At 37.4% G+C, this 16,632-nt stretch overlaps 1 protein-coding gene across 1 annotated transcript in view; it reads left to right on the forward strand.

Moving 5' to 3' along the window:
• LOC110203608 (membrane cofactor protein-like) overlaps positions 1-16,632 on the forward strand; it is a 237,841-nt gene that overhangs the window by 26,041 nt on the left and 195,168 nt on the right. Inside the window, 4 exon segments of the mRNA XM_078156349.1 lie at positions 3,327-3,423; positions 5,524-5,609; positions 8,818-9,012; positions 13,786-13,971. Coding sequence (XP_078012475.1) covers positions 3,327-3,423; positions 5,524-5,609; positions 8,818-9,012; positions 13,786-13,971 — 564 coding nt within the window.

The following is a 16,632-nucleotide window of genomic DNA, read 5'->3' on the forward strand; positions in this document are numbered from 1 at the left end:
GAGTACAATTCTAAGGGCTGTGTGATAAGACAGGCACCTTAATATGCTGTTGCTACAGCTATGAATTGATGTAACATTCTGAAAAGCAATTCAGAATTATGTGAGAAAAGTAATTAAGTTCTAAATAATCTTTGAGCCAGAGATTCCACCACTAGGAAAAGAATGAAACACCTCAATATTCACATGACATTCATATACTTTTGTTCAGCCATAGTCCAATCAATGGGAACCTATATTGTTTCTAATTTTTTGCTACCACAAATTTGGTGCTATGAATATTTTGGAATTGGAACCAAATGAGCTACTTGGTCATTCAATATTTAGCTCTAGCAAAAAGCTGTTCAGTAAGAACAGGCATTGAGGTACCTGAAGTTGATTCAGCTGAGCCAAGCTCCCCTGTCTGAGATGCCTAGGGTGATCCATCACCCAAGCATTGGAGTTCCCTGAAGTGACTTCTAAGGCAGTGAGGAAGTGACATCAACAGCCTGAGCCTTAAGTTACCTGAGCTAATTAGGTCTTGAAAAAGCCTTCAGTACTTCAAAAGCTGTAAAATTTGCCCACCGGAGTGGGAGATGGGGTTAGGATATTGCTGTTTCTATGCACCATATACCACAATGAACCCAAAATGCTTGTGCAGCTTGGTTATTAAAAATCAGACCATAAAATAATTAGAAAAGAACTAGATCAGGTACCTTTTGCAGCTGCGGCTAGAGGGAGAATTCTTTAACCAAACAAGGTAAAAAGAGATGATCACAAAAGATAAAATCAGTAATTTTAGTTTACATGAAATTGAAAAGTTTTGGCATAATCAGTGCAATTAGGAAAAGAAGGGAACTTTTGATTGAGGAAAAATCTGTATATCATGCCTATGATAAGGTCTGGTATCCAAATAAGGAACCCACACAAATGTTAAAACCATTTTCTAGTAAATCGGTAGTTAAAGATTATGAACATAAAGTTCTCAAAAGAATGCAAACCATTAACCATTTGAAAGATCACTCAAAATAGCTAATAATAAGGGAAATGCAAATCAGATAATACAAAAAATGAACATTTAAAAACCTGAGATTTCACCTCACACTCAGCAAACTGGCAAAGATGACTAAGGATAGGCATAGTCATTACTGGAGGGGCTGTAACCAGGTATTATGCTGTTATGAGGCAGCTAGATGGCTCAGTAGATACAGCACTTGGCCCAGAGTCAGGAAGATCTGAGTTCAAATCCAGCCTGTGTGATTCTGGGTAAGTCACTTAACCTCTGATTACCTGACAAATGGATCCACCAGAGAAGAAAATGGCAAACTCCCCTAGTATCTTTGTCACAAAAATCCCAAATGGGTTCATGAAAGATGAGACACAACTGAAGTGACTGAACAACAACAAAGGCACCTCCCCAAGAGTGGTCCAAGAACTACAGGTCTTATTCATTCACATGTTCATAAAATACTCTCTTGTGCTAGCAAGGATGTGTGTTCATTAGGGAGCAGATCAACAAAATGCAGTGTGTAGATGTAATGGGATATCGAGGTACCATTAAGAAACAATATGAAGAATTCAGTAAGTTGTGGGAAGATTTATATGAATCGATGTAGAGTGAAACAGGTATAGCCAGGAAAACAGTGTCTAGTATTATGGCAGCGTAAGGGGAAAAGCTAAAGAATGAGATTGAATGCTGTGTAATTATAATGACCAAGATTAGCCCCCGGTAACAGCACACTTCCTTTTCATGTAGAGATGGGAAACTGGAGGTGTGAAACATATGTACTCTGAAAAAGCTAACATGTTGGTTGGATTTTTTTTTTGGGGTGAGGCAATCAGGGTTAAGTGACTTGCCCAGGGTCACACAACTAGTAAGTGTCATGTATCTGAGGCCGGATTTGAACTCAGGTCCTCTTTGACTCCAAGGTCAGAATCCACTGTGCCACCTAGCTGCCCCTTTTTTCTCTCTCTTTTAAAATTTGTTATAAAGGTTGGTTCCATTGTTAAAGGAAACGTGAGGAATCTATTTGAAATTGAAGATTGCATAAAAATCAATTAAAAGTTAAATTTTTTATAATAAAATTATATTCCATTAAAAAAGAACACTTCTTATCTTTTGACCTTCTTTAGAAGGGAATAGCTCTTGTCCTTTCATATTTATGTTAATTCCCTGTGTATCTTGACTGCTAGATTTTTATCAGATGTTTGACGGAAGCTTTTCGCAGTTGAGAGTTTTCATTTCTATCTTAAATTGTGTTGATTTTGTTTGTGCAAAATTTTCTTAGTTTTATGTAGGCAATGTTCTCTATATTCCCTCTATTGATTGACCACTTTGTTGATTAAGAATTCTGCCTCTGAGGGGCAGCTAGGTGGCGCAGTGGATAGAGTACTGGCCCTGAAGTCAGGAGGACCTGAGTTCAGACACAAAACTCTTAGTAGCTGTGTGACTCTGGGCAAGTCACTTAACCCCAATTATCTCACCAAAAAAAAAAATTCTGCCTCTGGCCATAGTCTGCTTCCATTCTCCTCTGTTTTGTTATGACGTGGTCTTTCATATTTAGTTTGCACATCCATTGGGATCTTACCTTGGTATATGGTGTAAGATACTGTTGTAAATAATCTGTCTTCCTCCATATTACTTTTCAGCTTTCCCTGCATTTCTTGATAAGTTATTTTCTTTGTAATTATCAACCTTACCTATGACCTATAATGACATCTATAACAGATGAATCAAGAAAATATTCTGAGGAATTGAGGATTTAGTTTGTATTTGGGCACAGAAAGAACTCATTTTAGTCTTTCAGTCATTGAGTCATACTGGAAAACATCAAGGAGCATGTAAGCTCCTGAAGAGCAGGGGCTGTTGAGTTTTTGTCTCTGTATTCTCAGCACCTAGCACAATTCCCAGCACATTGTAGGCATTTAATAAATGCTTGCTGGTTGGTTGGTGTCTGCTCTATTCAGTGCACGGCAGCAAGTGGCATCATTAACATTCTTGTGGTGCTGAATTTGGAGACAGGAAACCTGTGATTGAGCATTGTGTCTGACACTTCGTAGCTAGGTGAGAGGGGGCAAGTTACCTAGCCCTTTGGGGCCCCAGTTTCCTAATCTTTAAATGGAGATAATGATACCTGTTGTGCCTTCCACCTTGGGTCACTCTGAGGTTCAGATTAGGTGTTGTATACATGCTAGATTGTTAGATAAGATATCTATAAAACACCTGATATAAGGTATCTCAATGTTTTTCTTACTATATAGATATCGATATCTGTATTCGTGTGTGTGTACCACTTTTAAAACTTTACAATGCTATGTAAATATTAACTTTTGTTGTTTTTTTTAACCAGAAAGAACATGCCCGTATCCATATGATTTAGAACACGGTCAAATTCATATACCAGATGCCTCAGTTGGTTCACAAATTACATATTCTTGTAATGAAGGGTGAGTTGTTTCTTAAAAAAATGGAGTGTGAGTTAACTCAGTTTTGTTATTTTGTTTCACAATTTTTAGGGCTTGTAAAACATGCACTATAATAGGCATCCTTATCTGTTCGATTATAATTAAATGATGGATTTATACTAGTAACTGTCATTGTGTGGATTCTTGAAGGCAACCCTTCCTTATTACAGGCTCTGCGGATCCCATTAACGTGGAAAGGCATTGTGGTATGGCCCAGTGGTGGCCTGTATACTGAGTGCTCAAAGGCAAGTCCAGGGAAGTTTGGAAGTGGCTTTACTTGACTGACAACATGAATATGGCATTATAATAGAACTGCTTTCCATATTTCCTGCTATTTGCAATCTTTTTTTCCCTGTCCCAAGAAAAATGAGAGGGAGGCTCTCATTTTATATATTTTTATATGTGTGTGTGTATATATATATATATATATATATATATATATATATATGTGTGTGTGTGTATATATATATACACATATATCCCCCATCTGTTAGGATGGGATATAGTTTGTTATACTGGATGAGAGAGGTACTTCATCTGAGAGGTCCAGTCCCTATCCTTCTATGCTATTGAGTGTCATAACTAATTATAATTATAAACATATTGCAAATATCTAGTTTGATAATGGTCACTGATGATTTTTGTCAGAGACAACCAAGTGAGCCTGTGGAAGGGAGCAATCATTAGTCTTGTTTAACTTGAGCTTCAGCCCAGGAGGCATTCCTGAAGGTGTTTACAAAGGAATTTGCTACTTTTTTAGAAAATACAGTCTTCACATTTCTGAAGGAGGCTGTTAGGGTAAGACTTTAATGGTGCTTACCTGCCTCCTTTCTGTTCTGGAAATGCCCATAATAAGCCATGAGCAGGGAGTTCTGTCAGTGCCATATAGCCTGAATGGTCATCATTTGCTTGATTATGATCTACCAGAATATTAGATTGCTGCAAGGTAATGGTGCTGTGATCCTACCAATGTTAAATATTCAAGAACTGTTTGTTTTCTCTTTGGAGAAGCGAATGTTGGAAAGAATTCAGTACTTACTGCAAGAAAGCATAGTACAATTAATTGTAATTGTAATAAAGTATAATACATTTTATTCAACAAATATTTATTAAATGCCAACTATGTATGTATTGGAGATACAAAGATGAAATTGGAGTCTTCATGGAACTTAAATAGTTTCTCTATATTAGTAATATGGGGAAATTAATGGCAATATGGAAATAGATAACCCTGTAAAGGTATTTTCATTAACTATCCTTCCTCTAGATACTGTTTATCTAATCTAACTGAATTAACAGATACTTTGCACATAGTAGCTACTAAATAAATATATTCGGTAGTGTATATTCAGACATATAAAATGTGGTCCCTGCCCTCAAGTAACTGACAGTCTATTTGGAGATATAAGTTATAGGCATATAAAATAATTCATTATTTGAATAAGATTGGTATGATAGTAATACATGAAATAACCATATGCAAATAGGCACTAGAATTTCTAGAGATTACTCTTGTTTGAGATGGCAAGGAAAGATTTCATAAATGACTAGCCCTGGAATGATGTGGAAAATTAGGTAGGTAGTAGATATGATGAGTAAAGGTATTCAAGTTGGGATAAACAATATAATAGCAAGGCATTTTTAAAATAAGGTCAGGTGACATTGAGAAAAAACTATTTAGCAAGGTCAAATTCATGTTAAGCATGTTTACTCTTCGCTTTTTTAAAGGTTAGGTATCCAGACACTATAGGTGTCTTTATTTGGTTAAGTTGTAGGAGTTTCAATTGTTACTTTTCTGATATATTTCTTTTTTTTTTTTTGGCTAGGCAATGGGGTTAAATGACTTGCCCAGGGTCACACAGCTAGTAATTGTTATGTGTCTAAGTTCGGATTTGAACTCAGGTCCTCACTTCAGGGCCGGTGCTCTATCCACTGCGCAGCCCAGCTGCCCCCTGATGTATTTCTTAAATCTTTATCAAAGCTTTGGTGTAACTGTAGTTTAGCAAGATGAAGGGTAATGTACCAATCTCCTGGCTTATCCCAGAAGTCTTATTGTCCTATAACATTTCCTCTTGTTTCCAGCTACACTTTAATAGGTAATGTTAATAGAAACTGTGAGCTTCATGGACAGAGAGTTGTGTGGACTGGTGCCGATCCATTTTGCAAAAGTAAGTAAATAATGGCTTTATACATTTAAAGAATTTTTTGGATGTATATTTGTAAACTGTGTGGTGTTTATCTTTTAATGTTATTCAAAATGTAGATTGAAATTCGTATTAAAATGTTATTCATCTTCAAATGGTCTTGACCTAGCATGGTAGTGCAGTAACCACCATTACTGTAATTGGTTATCTTTCTAACATTCATTTGTGAACTATAACAATGTCCTAGGTTAGCGTACCAAAACACATTTACTCATGATGTAACTGACTTATGCTAATGATACCAGCCTGAATTCTATGTCTTAAAAGTTTAGAGAAAAGAGAGTATCATTTCTTGGGGAAAAGACCAAACCCATAGCAAAATTTAGAAATGGGCCTCTTTTCCTTTTACATCTTTCTATCCCCTAGTGCCCTTCATGCTGCCCAAAGACTCTGACACTCTGTATCCAGGCCCACCTTCCAAAATACTCCCTACTCTGAAATTATATACTTGCTCTTCCTTGCCTTTTCTGCAATCCATTATCCTGTTCCTTTCATGTTGCCATCTCAGCTAGGAACACAACAGTTGGAACTAGTTCACACTGAATGCTTCCGTTCAATAATGCAGATATTTATTAAATGCCAGCCTGTAGAACACACTGTGCTAAGCACCAGGGATATAAAGATAAAGAACTGTTCTGTCCTCTGAGGCCTTTGCTTGGGGCAGCATTTAAGAGGAAGATGGGATATAACATTAAGTAACCAATAAGTTGAGCTGAAGAGTGAGAGGGTATTAACAACTAGGGGAATCAGGAAAAGCTTTCTGTGGTGAGAGTGGGAGGATAGCACCTGAGTTTGACCTGGGAGGAAGTCTAAAGATTTTTGGAAGTGAGGAAGGTGGGCATTCCAGGCACAAGGGGAAGCCTACACAAAAAGTGGAAAGGTAAGAAATGCAATTCTGAGTTCAGCTGAAACCTGGACGTGAGTAATTTGAAATAAGTCTGAAAATGTAGTCTGGAGACAGACTGTGAAAGTGTAAAGCTAAAGAGTTGGTATTATCTTGATCCTAAAGATAATAAGGAGCTATTGAGGCTTCTTTCACAAGGCAGTTACCTGACCAGACTGTGGTTTAGGAAGATTATTTTGGCAGCTCTGGATGCAAGGTGATCAAATAGAAGTGTGATATATACAAAGTTCAAGAGACAATTTCCAGGTAATTAATCATTTTATTAAGAATGCTAGCATATTATTAATAAAAGGATGGTCATTTGGCTGTCTCTCAGGCCAAAGACGAATCATGGAATGAACTGAACTTAACACTTACGTGCCCTTGGGAGAGTGGTGTTCCTTAGGGTGGAAATCAACTCTGATTCGTTAACAATTAATGAGAGAATTAAAATGAGAGGTGGACCTGTTCTAATGAAGGCTAGGGCACATGATTTTGATCCATTTACTTCCAAATCACCCCTAGCCTTGGGCAATTTAATCTAGGAATTTATCCCCACCCAAACCTAGATAAGATGGTCTAGGTGGGGTAAGTTTTTGTCCGGAGTCAGCAATGACCTTTAAAGACTCAGCTTCAAACAACTGGAAAAAAGCCTCCATCTCCCCCTTAACTGGTTATTACTAATCATTTCTCTCAGAAGGTTGTAACAATAGTCCAGGTAAGAGGTGGTATTTGGATTACAGTGGTATGGGTGGAGAGAAAGGGATGAAAGTAGAATTAAGTAATTGGATACAGGGGATGAGTTAGTGTAAAGAGTTTGGGATGACAAGCTGCAAACTTGGTTGGTTGGAAACACAGTGGTGTGTCCTCAACAGAAATGGGGAATTTCACAGAGAAGAGAGATGGGATTGGGGCAAGATGCTGATTGTTTGTTAAGCCCTCTGGAGAGAGTTGTGTTCTAAAAAGAAGTAGTGTACTTAACTACATTAAATCTCTTAATTGGTGAAATTTCAGGCTTTTTTGACATAGTGAAATGGGGGCGGAAAACTTAGAAACATCTTTTTGAATTAGGAGATAAGAATTCTAGTCAGGTTTTGTTCCCTTCAGTTTATTCCTGTTTTTAGAGCAGCAGATATTTATTAAATACCTATTATGTGCAAAGTCAGAAGCACTGAAATCAAGACAGAACTTTGGTCTAGGATTTTACATTGTATGCTTGATAACACATGAACCCAGAAAAGTAAATATAAGATCATTTGAGGAAAGAGAGGGCAAACTAACAACTTTGGGATGAGGAAAGGATTGCCAGAGGAGATAGCACCTGAGCTGAACCTTAAAGGAATAGAAGGAATCTTTGAGGTGTGGATGTATGAGGGTGGGGAGGAGTGATGAGTGAGAGCTGAGGAAGGGAGTTCATGCACAAAGGGCAGACTATACAAAAGCATACTGAAGTTGGACAGCCAGTAAAAGGTAATGAGGGGCTAACCTAGATTATTGGCCATATGAGTGCAGAAGAGAATGGATGTTAGAGGAGTGGAGGTAGAATTGGCAAGACTTGGAAAGTCATTGGATATGAGAGAAAGGGTTTGGGAGAAGGATAGGTTAAAGATAAATTCCAGGGTTGCTAACCTGGGTAATTGGGAGGGTGGTGGTACCCACAACTATAATAGGGAAGCTTCACAGCTCCTTCTCTTCCTCTGCTTCTGGAGCCACACTCTTCAAAGACTCACTTCACCTCCTTCACCCTCTTCTGATTTCACTGAAAGCCTCTTTAGTTTTCTCTTTCTTGGAAAGTACATTCACTGTACATAGCTATAGGTAAATAAGTGTCCTAATGCCTAACAAGCATGAGTCCAGCTCTTCTCTCTCACATTCTCTTCTGTTGGCTGGATCCTTTTTCCAAAGCAAAACTCATCTTTTACTTACCCAGGAAAAAAAGCTTCCCCTAGGATGGTGCTCATAATGGTCCCACCTAGGAGCCCTGGAACAGGCTGTTTCCAGGGCATGAAGAACAAGCACTGTCTATCTCCTCCTGCCAAGCAGGTTGCAGTAATTATGATAAAACTGGCTTGATACCCTGGGGAGGCTGTAGGCAGGTGCTGCTCTTGGCCTTCTCTTTCTCTCAGCCTACCCCTTCACCTCTTTCACCTAATCCAGTAATTGGGCCAGTGCAACCTTAGGTTGAGTTTCAGCTAAATGGTTAAGATTTTCTGTGCCCTTCAATATAATGTTTTTGGTTCAGCAAGTGAATAAAAGAAAATTCTTACTTTTAATTTTTTTCCCTATAAGTTAATACTTGTGAACGACCTCCACGCATCGAAAATGGGAAGCACAGTGATAGCCACAGGGTGTTCTTTACCTATGGTGAGTCAGTGACTTACCACTGCCATTCAAGAGATGGATATCATGTTTGGCTTATTGGAAATCCCACCATTTTTTGTGATAAAGATGGAGAATGGAATAAGTTGCCTCCTAAATGTAAAGGTAATGGATTTCTTTACAGTTTTTTCCTTCTTGATCTATAAATAGTAAAAGACTACTTAGAAAATACTTATAATGGGGTTTAGCAGTGTGTGAGTAGAGACAATGCCTGTCTCATGCTTCTTTTAAAAACTGCCTTTAACTTAACTCAGTGTGGCAGGTGTAGACTAAAAACCAATTTTGTTTCTGGAAATGTTGTTACCTATTCCTAGGGCTGGAAATGATTTGTATGGTGTGTGCTTTTTGGGGTCTCTACCATGATTGTATAGATATTCAAGGTATTTGATTAGAATTCTACTGAAGAAAAACAAAATCTGTACCAATATTTTCACATAAAAATTCACTACTAATTGTGAGAATATCATCACTACACATAGAATGAAAATTTTCACTTACTGTTCCTACATGGTAGGTTTATATTTGTGTTGCTTGCTTGTCTATTGAGTGAAGTTTACTGATTCAGCTTTAAAGAAGTTTATTCATCACCCAAAGAACCAGAGGTGGTGTTAGGATACATGTTACTCTGTGATGGTAAGTGCCTTAGTCACTTAGACCATGCTAACAGGTTTAAGCCATAGGCCTGGCTAAGTTTGAGAAAGGAACATCTTTTTTCTACAAACATTTTAAAAATTACCTTAAATATAACTACTTTAAAAAAAACCAAAATTAAATAATAGTATTAACAAGTTCTAAGTTAATGATGTTATATATAAATGTAATAGTTGATGATATAAGAATTTTAATTTAATAGCTAATAATAATATAAAATTTTTAAGAAAAAAGATACATTGTGCCTTTGGGTCTCTCTTCATTCATTCCCTCATTTATTGATTGATTGATTGACTGTTATATTGATATTATATTGATTGATTGTTATAAGGCCTAGTTTTGATTTGACTTTGGTTTTATTTCCACACAGCTTAAATAGCTCTTTACTAACCTTCCTTGAGTCCTTACACTGAAGTCATACCCTATCTAAGACTTACCCACAACTCTGGATCTTTAGAAAAGCATAACATCAAAAACCCTTGTAGGTTTTTACAAGTGTAAACTTGGTGATAATTTAGTTTCAGGCAGTACTTAACAAACTAGTTTTGTATCTACCACTTCCTAACCAGATGCCCCCTCCCCCTTCTTTTTTTAAAAAAACATAATGACATTAACAGGTGTTTTCAAATAATAAAAAAAAAAAACCTTTAAATTATTTCCCCACCATGGAGTTGTGAACTAGTCTAATTCTGGAAAGCAGTTTGGAACTGTGACCTAAGGGCTGTAAAACAGTGCATACCAGTGGCAGCTAGATAGCACAGTGGATTGAGCACCAGCCCTGGAGTCAGGAGGACCTGAATTTAAATCCAGCCTCAGACACATAATGCACACTAGTTGTGTGACTCTGGGAAAGTCGTTTAACCCCAATTACCTCACCAAAACGCCTCCCCAAAAAACTGCATACTCTTTGACCCAATAATACCATGACTCTATCCCAAAGGCTTCAAAGAAAAAGGAAAAGGACATATATGTACAAAAATATTTATAGCGGCTCTTTTTGTGGTGACAAAGAATTAGAAATTGAAAGGATGCCCATCTATTGGAATGGCTGAACAAGTTATGTGATTGTTATGGAATACTATTGTGATGTAATGTAAATGAACTGATACAGAATGAAGTGAGCAGAACCAGGAAACCATTGTATGCAGTAGTAGCAATATTGTACAGTAACCAACAGTGAATGACTTAGCTATTCTGATGAATACAATAATCTAAGACCATTCTGAAGGACTTGGAAGGGACCTTCAGAGTAGATTGAAGCGTAAATTTTTTTTCTTTTTTTTTTTTGCAACATGGCTGGTATGGAAATGTGTTTTGTATAATTTCACATGTGTAATTGATATCATATTTCTTGCCTTGTCAATGAGTGGGGAGGGGTATGATGGAAGGAGAAAATTTGGACTTCATAATTTTTTTTTAAAATCTGTGCTGAAGATAATAAATTTATTTAAAACACTTTCTCCACCATACATACAGGCAGAAAATTAGCAGTCTTGAGCTCCACTGTAACCTGAACCATAACTCTGTTCCCTCCATTCCCAAACTTGCATGAGATTTATTGTGAGAGTTTAGGAGCAAGATGGGAGCAAGCAGACTAGGTTAAGGATTGATTGGATGTCAGGCTAGGTGTAATGTTTCCTCTAGTATGATATATCAATAGTTGGATCAGGGTAATTGGGGAATTTGAAAGATGAGTACAGCCAATGCAGGATATTCCTACATTTTATATGAAAACCCCTTCATGACCCATGTGCTTCTATCCAGAAAGTTTATTTTCATTTGACCTTTATTATTTTTTCTTTGTTTTAAAGAAAAATCTATCAAATTTTTCCTCTTTCTGGTGAGTGGCTTCTTTTGAAGATGATTTTCCTCAGTTCCCCCTAGAAATCTTTACCTTTTACAAACTGCTTTTGATTTAAGATCTTTCCAAAAGTGATTTGTATTTCCAATTCACAGACCATTTGTTTTGACACTTAAAATATGTAAAAAACTTAAGGTTTTATAAAAAATTCAATGATTTCATTACAAAATTTTATTCTTTTAATTATTGGGAGGGATTTATCATAGATTATATAAATGGTTTCATTGACCCATCAACTCAGCATGAAAAAAACATTTCATGAGCCGAACTAAATTCAACTTGGTATACATTTACTGAACAGTTAATTCAATAGGACTAAGTCTCAGAAGCTTAACAGCAGAGGGAGATAAAAAAAAATGAATAGGAAAACTTAACTATAAGATGGTAATCAACTACCAAAGAATTATTTTATACACTAGAAAAAATAGCAAAATTCATCTGAAAGAACAACAGGTGAAGAATATCGAGGGAATCAGTGGGGGGGAAAAAAAGTAAAGGAAGGCAGCCTAGTAGCACCAGATCTCAAATTATACTACAAATCAGTAGTCATTAAAACAGCCGAGTACTGGATAAGAAATAGACATATCTACATTAGTAAAATAGCCACAGTAACCTGGTATTTGATAAACTCCAAGATCCAAGCTATTAGGTCAAGAACTCACCATTTGCCAAAAACTGCTGGGAAAATTGGAAAACAGTCCAGCAGAAACTAGGCATAGACTAATATCTCACACCACATGCCAAGATAAGCTCAAAATGGTTCATGATTTAGACATAAAAAGTGAGATAAGCAAATTACTTTCGGATCCATGGGTAAGGGAAGAGTTTATGACCAAACAAGAGATGGAGAGGATCATATGAAGTAAAATGGATAACTTGATTTACATTAAATTTAAAGGCTTTTTGCACAAACAAAAACAGTGCAGCCAAAATTAGAAGGCTAGCAGGAAACTGGGGGAGAAAATTATAGCAGATTTCTTTGATAATTGTTTGATTTTTCAGCTATATAGGGAACTAAGCCAAATCTATAAAAATAAGAGCCATTGTCCACTTGATAAAAGGTCAGGCAGACTTAGAACAGGTAACTTTCAAAAGAAGAAATCAAAGCTATTACTAGTTATTTGAAAAAATGCTCTAAATCACTACTGATTAGAGACATGCAAATTAAAACAACTCTTAGATGCTGTGAACCCCTCAGATTGGCTAACATAACAGAATAGGAAAATGACATGCTGGGGCAGATGTGGAAAAATAGGGACACTAAGGACACTGTTGGTGGAGTTAAGAACTGGTCCACCCATGCTAGAGAATGATTTGGAAGTACATCGAAAGGGCTATCAAGCTGTACGTATACTTTGACCCAGCAATACTGCTACTAGGTCTGCACTCCAAAGAGATGAAAAGAAAAGGACCCGCATGTACAAAAATATTTATAGCAGCTCTTTTTGTGTTGTCAAAGAATTGGAAATCAAAAGGATGCCCGTCAGTTAGGGAATGGCTGAACAAGTCGTGGCATGTGATTATGCTGGAATACTTTTGTGGTATAAGAAATGACAAGCAGGATGGTTTCAGAAAAAAACCGGGAAAGTTTATATGAACCCTCACAAAAGGAAATGAGTAGAAATTCTATGTAATAACAATCATATTGTAACAAGAATGAACTGTGAATGACTTCACTGCTCTGATCAATGCAATGTTCCACAATATAAAGGGTTCATAATATAGGATGCTATCCACTTCCAAAAAGAGAATTGATGAATGCTGAATGTAGATAGAAGCATATATTCTTCCACTTTATTTTTCTTGCTTTTTTTTTCTGTTGCTACGTGGCTAATATGGAAGTGTGTTTTATATGACTTCATTTGTATAATTGCTTTTGTATTTCTTGCCTTCTCAATGGGTGAGGGAGGGAAAGAATTCAGAAGTGAAAACTTAAAAAAAAATTTTAAGTTTGCATTTGCTCTTGAAATGAGAATTTATTACATTATGGAATTTAAGAGCTTAAATGAACCATGAGTATCACTTAATCTAAACCCTTATTTTATAGATGAGAAAACTAAGCCCCAGTGAGGGGAGGTGGTATGTCTAAGCCCGCATTGGGGATCTGGTCTTAAGTAGGAGAGAAGCAGTTTGATCCTAAGTACCCTTAGTCCAAATCCTGTGATCTTTTTAACTACACCTTGAGTTCTTTGGAACATGATATATCTGGAATCAAATGTCATTTACTTTAGATTTTAATCATGTTTGTCATTTATTTTAATGTTTTTTATTGTTGTTGTGAATAGTTTCCTAGTTCTGCTTTTACTGATCTACTCCTGCTTCTTCAAAGCAAACTCTTCAAAAACTCTCTAAATTTTCTTTTTCAGAAGTCAAATGTGAAACTCCAAAAGTTGACAATGCAGTCCAGCTAACAGGATTTGGATCCTTTCATACTTACAAGGACACAATTGTTTTCAAATGTGAAGATGGTTATTTCTTCTTACGAGGTAACGGCACAATTACCTGTGACGTTGATAGTAATTGGAGCCCTGTACTTCCAGTTTGTTTTGCAGGTACAAAAATCAGTCTTTCACTTCTTTCATTTTGCTACTTCTAACATGAGTAATAATACTTAGGGACTCTAAAACAGTCATTGTTTGTCACATTGTATTCATTTGCTGTGGTGTGCATATTTGCCAATATATCTGCCAATATATATGATTTAACTGTTAATATTTTTCAAACCTCACCTTAATTGTTGCTTATTATTTGAGGACACTTGTTCATTCTCCTAGTTTTAGTGTTCACTTTCATTCCCCCCAGAATAAGACTTTCTATTTCCATTTGTATATATATTTTGTGTTTATTTAGTGCATGGAAGCAGGTGTTTCATACACAATTTAGACTTTGACCCAGACTTTTTTGGCTTTCAGACAAGATCTCTATCAATCCCAGTGACTCTTTGCCCCTAACACTCATATCAACTCAATTTTCTGTACCCTACTGCCTACTCCCTTATTCATATTCACCTCCGTCATTCTGTCCACCAAATCAATGTTCCATTCAAGATCTACCCACTCTTTGCACTTTTGTTTTTGCAATGTTAGCAGCTCTATAGGGGCAAAACTTGCTGTCATCTTAAACTTTTTCCTTGCCCACTCCTTCCATCTTCTTTCATTTTTCTGAAACCTGGCTCCCTTCTAGTGACACAGCTAACTTGTCTACCCTTTCTAGCACTAGTTGTACTTTCACTCTAGCCCTCCTTGTCAGTGGTCATGGTTGGGGGATTTGAGATTCCCCTTGCTCCCTGTGGCCTCTTCTATGCCATCGATTTATTTACCACCATCACTTAGTAACCTCTCCTCCTTTGAAGTTCATTCACTCCACACCTACTACCTAATTAAGATGGGTAACTGTTTTCTGCCAACTTCTAGAACATTCTTTTTCTTTCCTCACTGAGTTCAGCGTCTGGCTCACATCTTTCCACTCCCCAGCTATTACCCTCATACTAGGGAATGTCAGCACACTTATTCATACTCCCTCAACCACCTTTACCTCCATTTTCTTCAGCTTACTCTTTTCCCATGATCTGATTCTCTACCCTACCTCAGCTGTACGTAGAGACAGTCATACCTTTGATCTTGTCTCCGCTTGTAAGTGTTCTATTTTCATGTCCATGAATGCCTTCTCTGATTCCCGTCAGCTGTCATCCTACCTCTCCTTCTTTTTCAGCCCCAAATCTTGTTCTTTGTTCACACCATGACCTCCAGTCCCTCCACCTCTCAGTTCTTTTCCAGGATATCACCCATATGTTGTCTTCCCTTGCCCTCTGTGCCCAGCTTGACCTATTGATGAACTAATGCCATGTTATACTATCCTCTTGAGGCCCTTGCCTTCTTTTTCCCTTTCTAGTCTTTCTGTGCCAAATCTCAGCCTTGGATTTCTCCTACCATCTGTTGTCTTTTGCTCCTACTCATGTGCTCCTAAATGAAGCTGGAGAAAATCATAAAACCATGCTAACTGGGTCCACTACAAATCTATATTATATTATCTCAACTGGGCCCTCAGTACTGCAAGGCATTCTTTTTATACCTCTCTAATCAATTCACCATCCCACTCACCACAGCAGCTTTTTCAGACCTTTCATCCCTCCTCAAACTTCAGTTATTTTCCCTTACCTCACTCTCTAAGCTGAGAACTTTGCCTCTTATGTCACTGAAAAAAATTGAGGCCATTTGCCAAGAGTTCCTCTTATCCCTTCTTCTTCATCTTGTATCACTCAAATGTCTTCTGCTGCTATCTCCTTCACTCCTGTGTCACATGAAGGTTTGGTTTTTTTCCTTGCCAAGACTAGCCCCTCTACCTGAAGAAGTGATCCTACTCCATCTCTTCTTGGGGCTTGACCCTTCTGTCATCCTAGCTCACTCATTAATCTTTAATCTTACCCTGTCTACTGGTTGTGTCCCTGATGCCATCAAACATTCTCACATCTCCCCTTTCCTCCAAAATCCCTTATTTGATTTGTTCATCCTTTCTAGCTATTATCCCATATCTCCTCCCTTTTGTGGTTAAACTACTTGAGAAGGCCATCAAGAATTGGTGTTGCCACTTCCTTTCCTCTTACTCTCTTCTTAACTCTTTGTAGTTTAACTTCTGACCTCATCACTCAACTGAAAATGCTTTCTCTGAAGTTTCCAGTGATTTCTTAATTGCCAAATCTAATAATCTTTTCTCAGTCCTCATCCTTCTTGACTTCTCTTTCAGCCTTTTACACTGTTGGTTGTCCTCTTCTCCTTGGTAGTTTCTTATCTCTAGGTTTTCATGACACCAGTCTCTCCTGGTTTTCTTCCTGTCCAGTGACTCCTCAGTGTCTTTTTCTGTCCCTTAATCCAGGTCATGCCCTCTAACTGTGGATGTTTCTCAAGGTTCTGTGCTGGGCCCCTCTTCTTTTCTTTCTCTACTAATTCATTTAGTTATCTCATCAGTTCTCATGAATTCAATTATTCCTTTTCATATGATTCCCAAATCCACTTATCCAGCTTTAACCTCTCCTGACCTTCAGTTTCTCATCTCCATCTGCCTCTTGCACATTTTGAAATAGGTATCTCACAGATGTTTTAAACCCCACATGCCCAAAACTACATTCATCTTTCCACCCCAGACCTCCTTTCTTCCTAACTTTCCTGTTACTGTCAAAGGCATCACTACCAAGTTCACCAGGCTTGCAATGTAGG

Source organism: Phascolarctos cinereus, unplaced genomic scaffold, assembly GCF_003287225.1.
Source record: "Phascolarctos cinereus isolate Bilbo 61053 unplaced genomic scaffold, phaCin_HiC Scaffold_5;HRSCAF=322, whole genome shotgun sequence".
In the NCBI taxonomy this organism is placed as follows: domain Eukaryota; kingdom Metazoa; phylum Chordata; class Mammalia; order Diprotodontia; family Phascolarctidae; genus Phascolarctos; species Phascolarctos cinereus.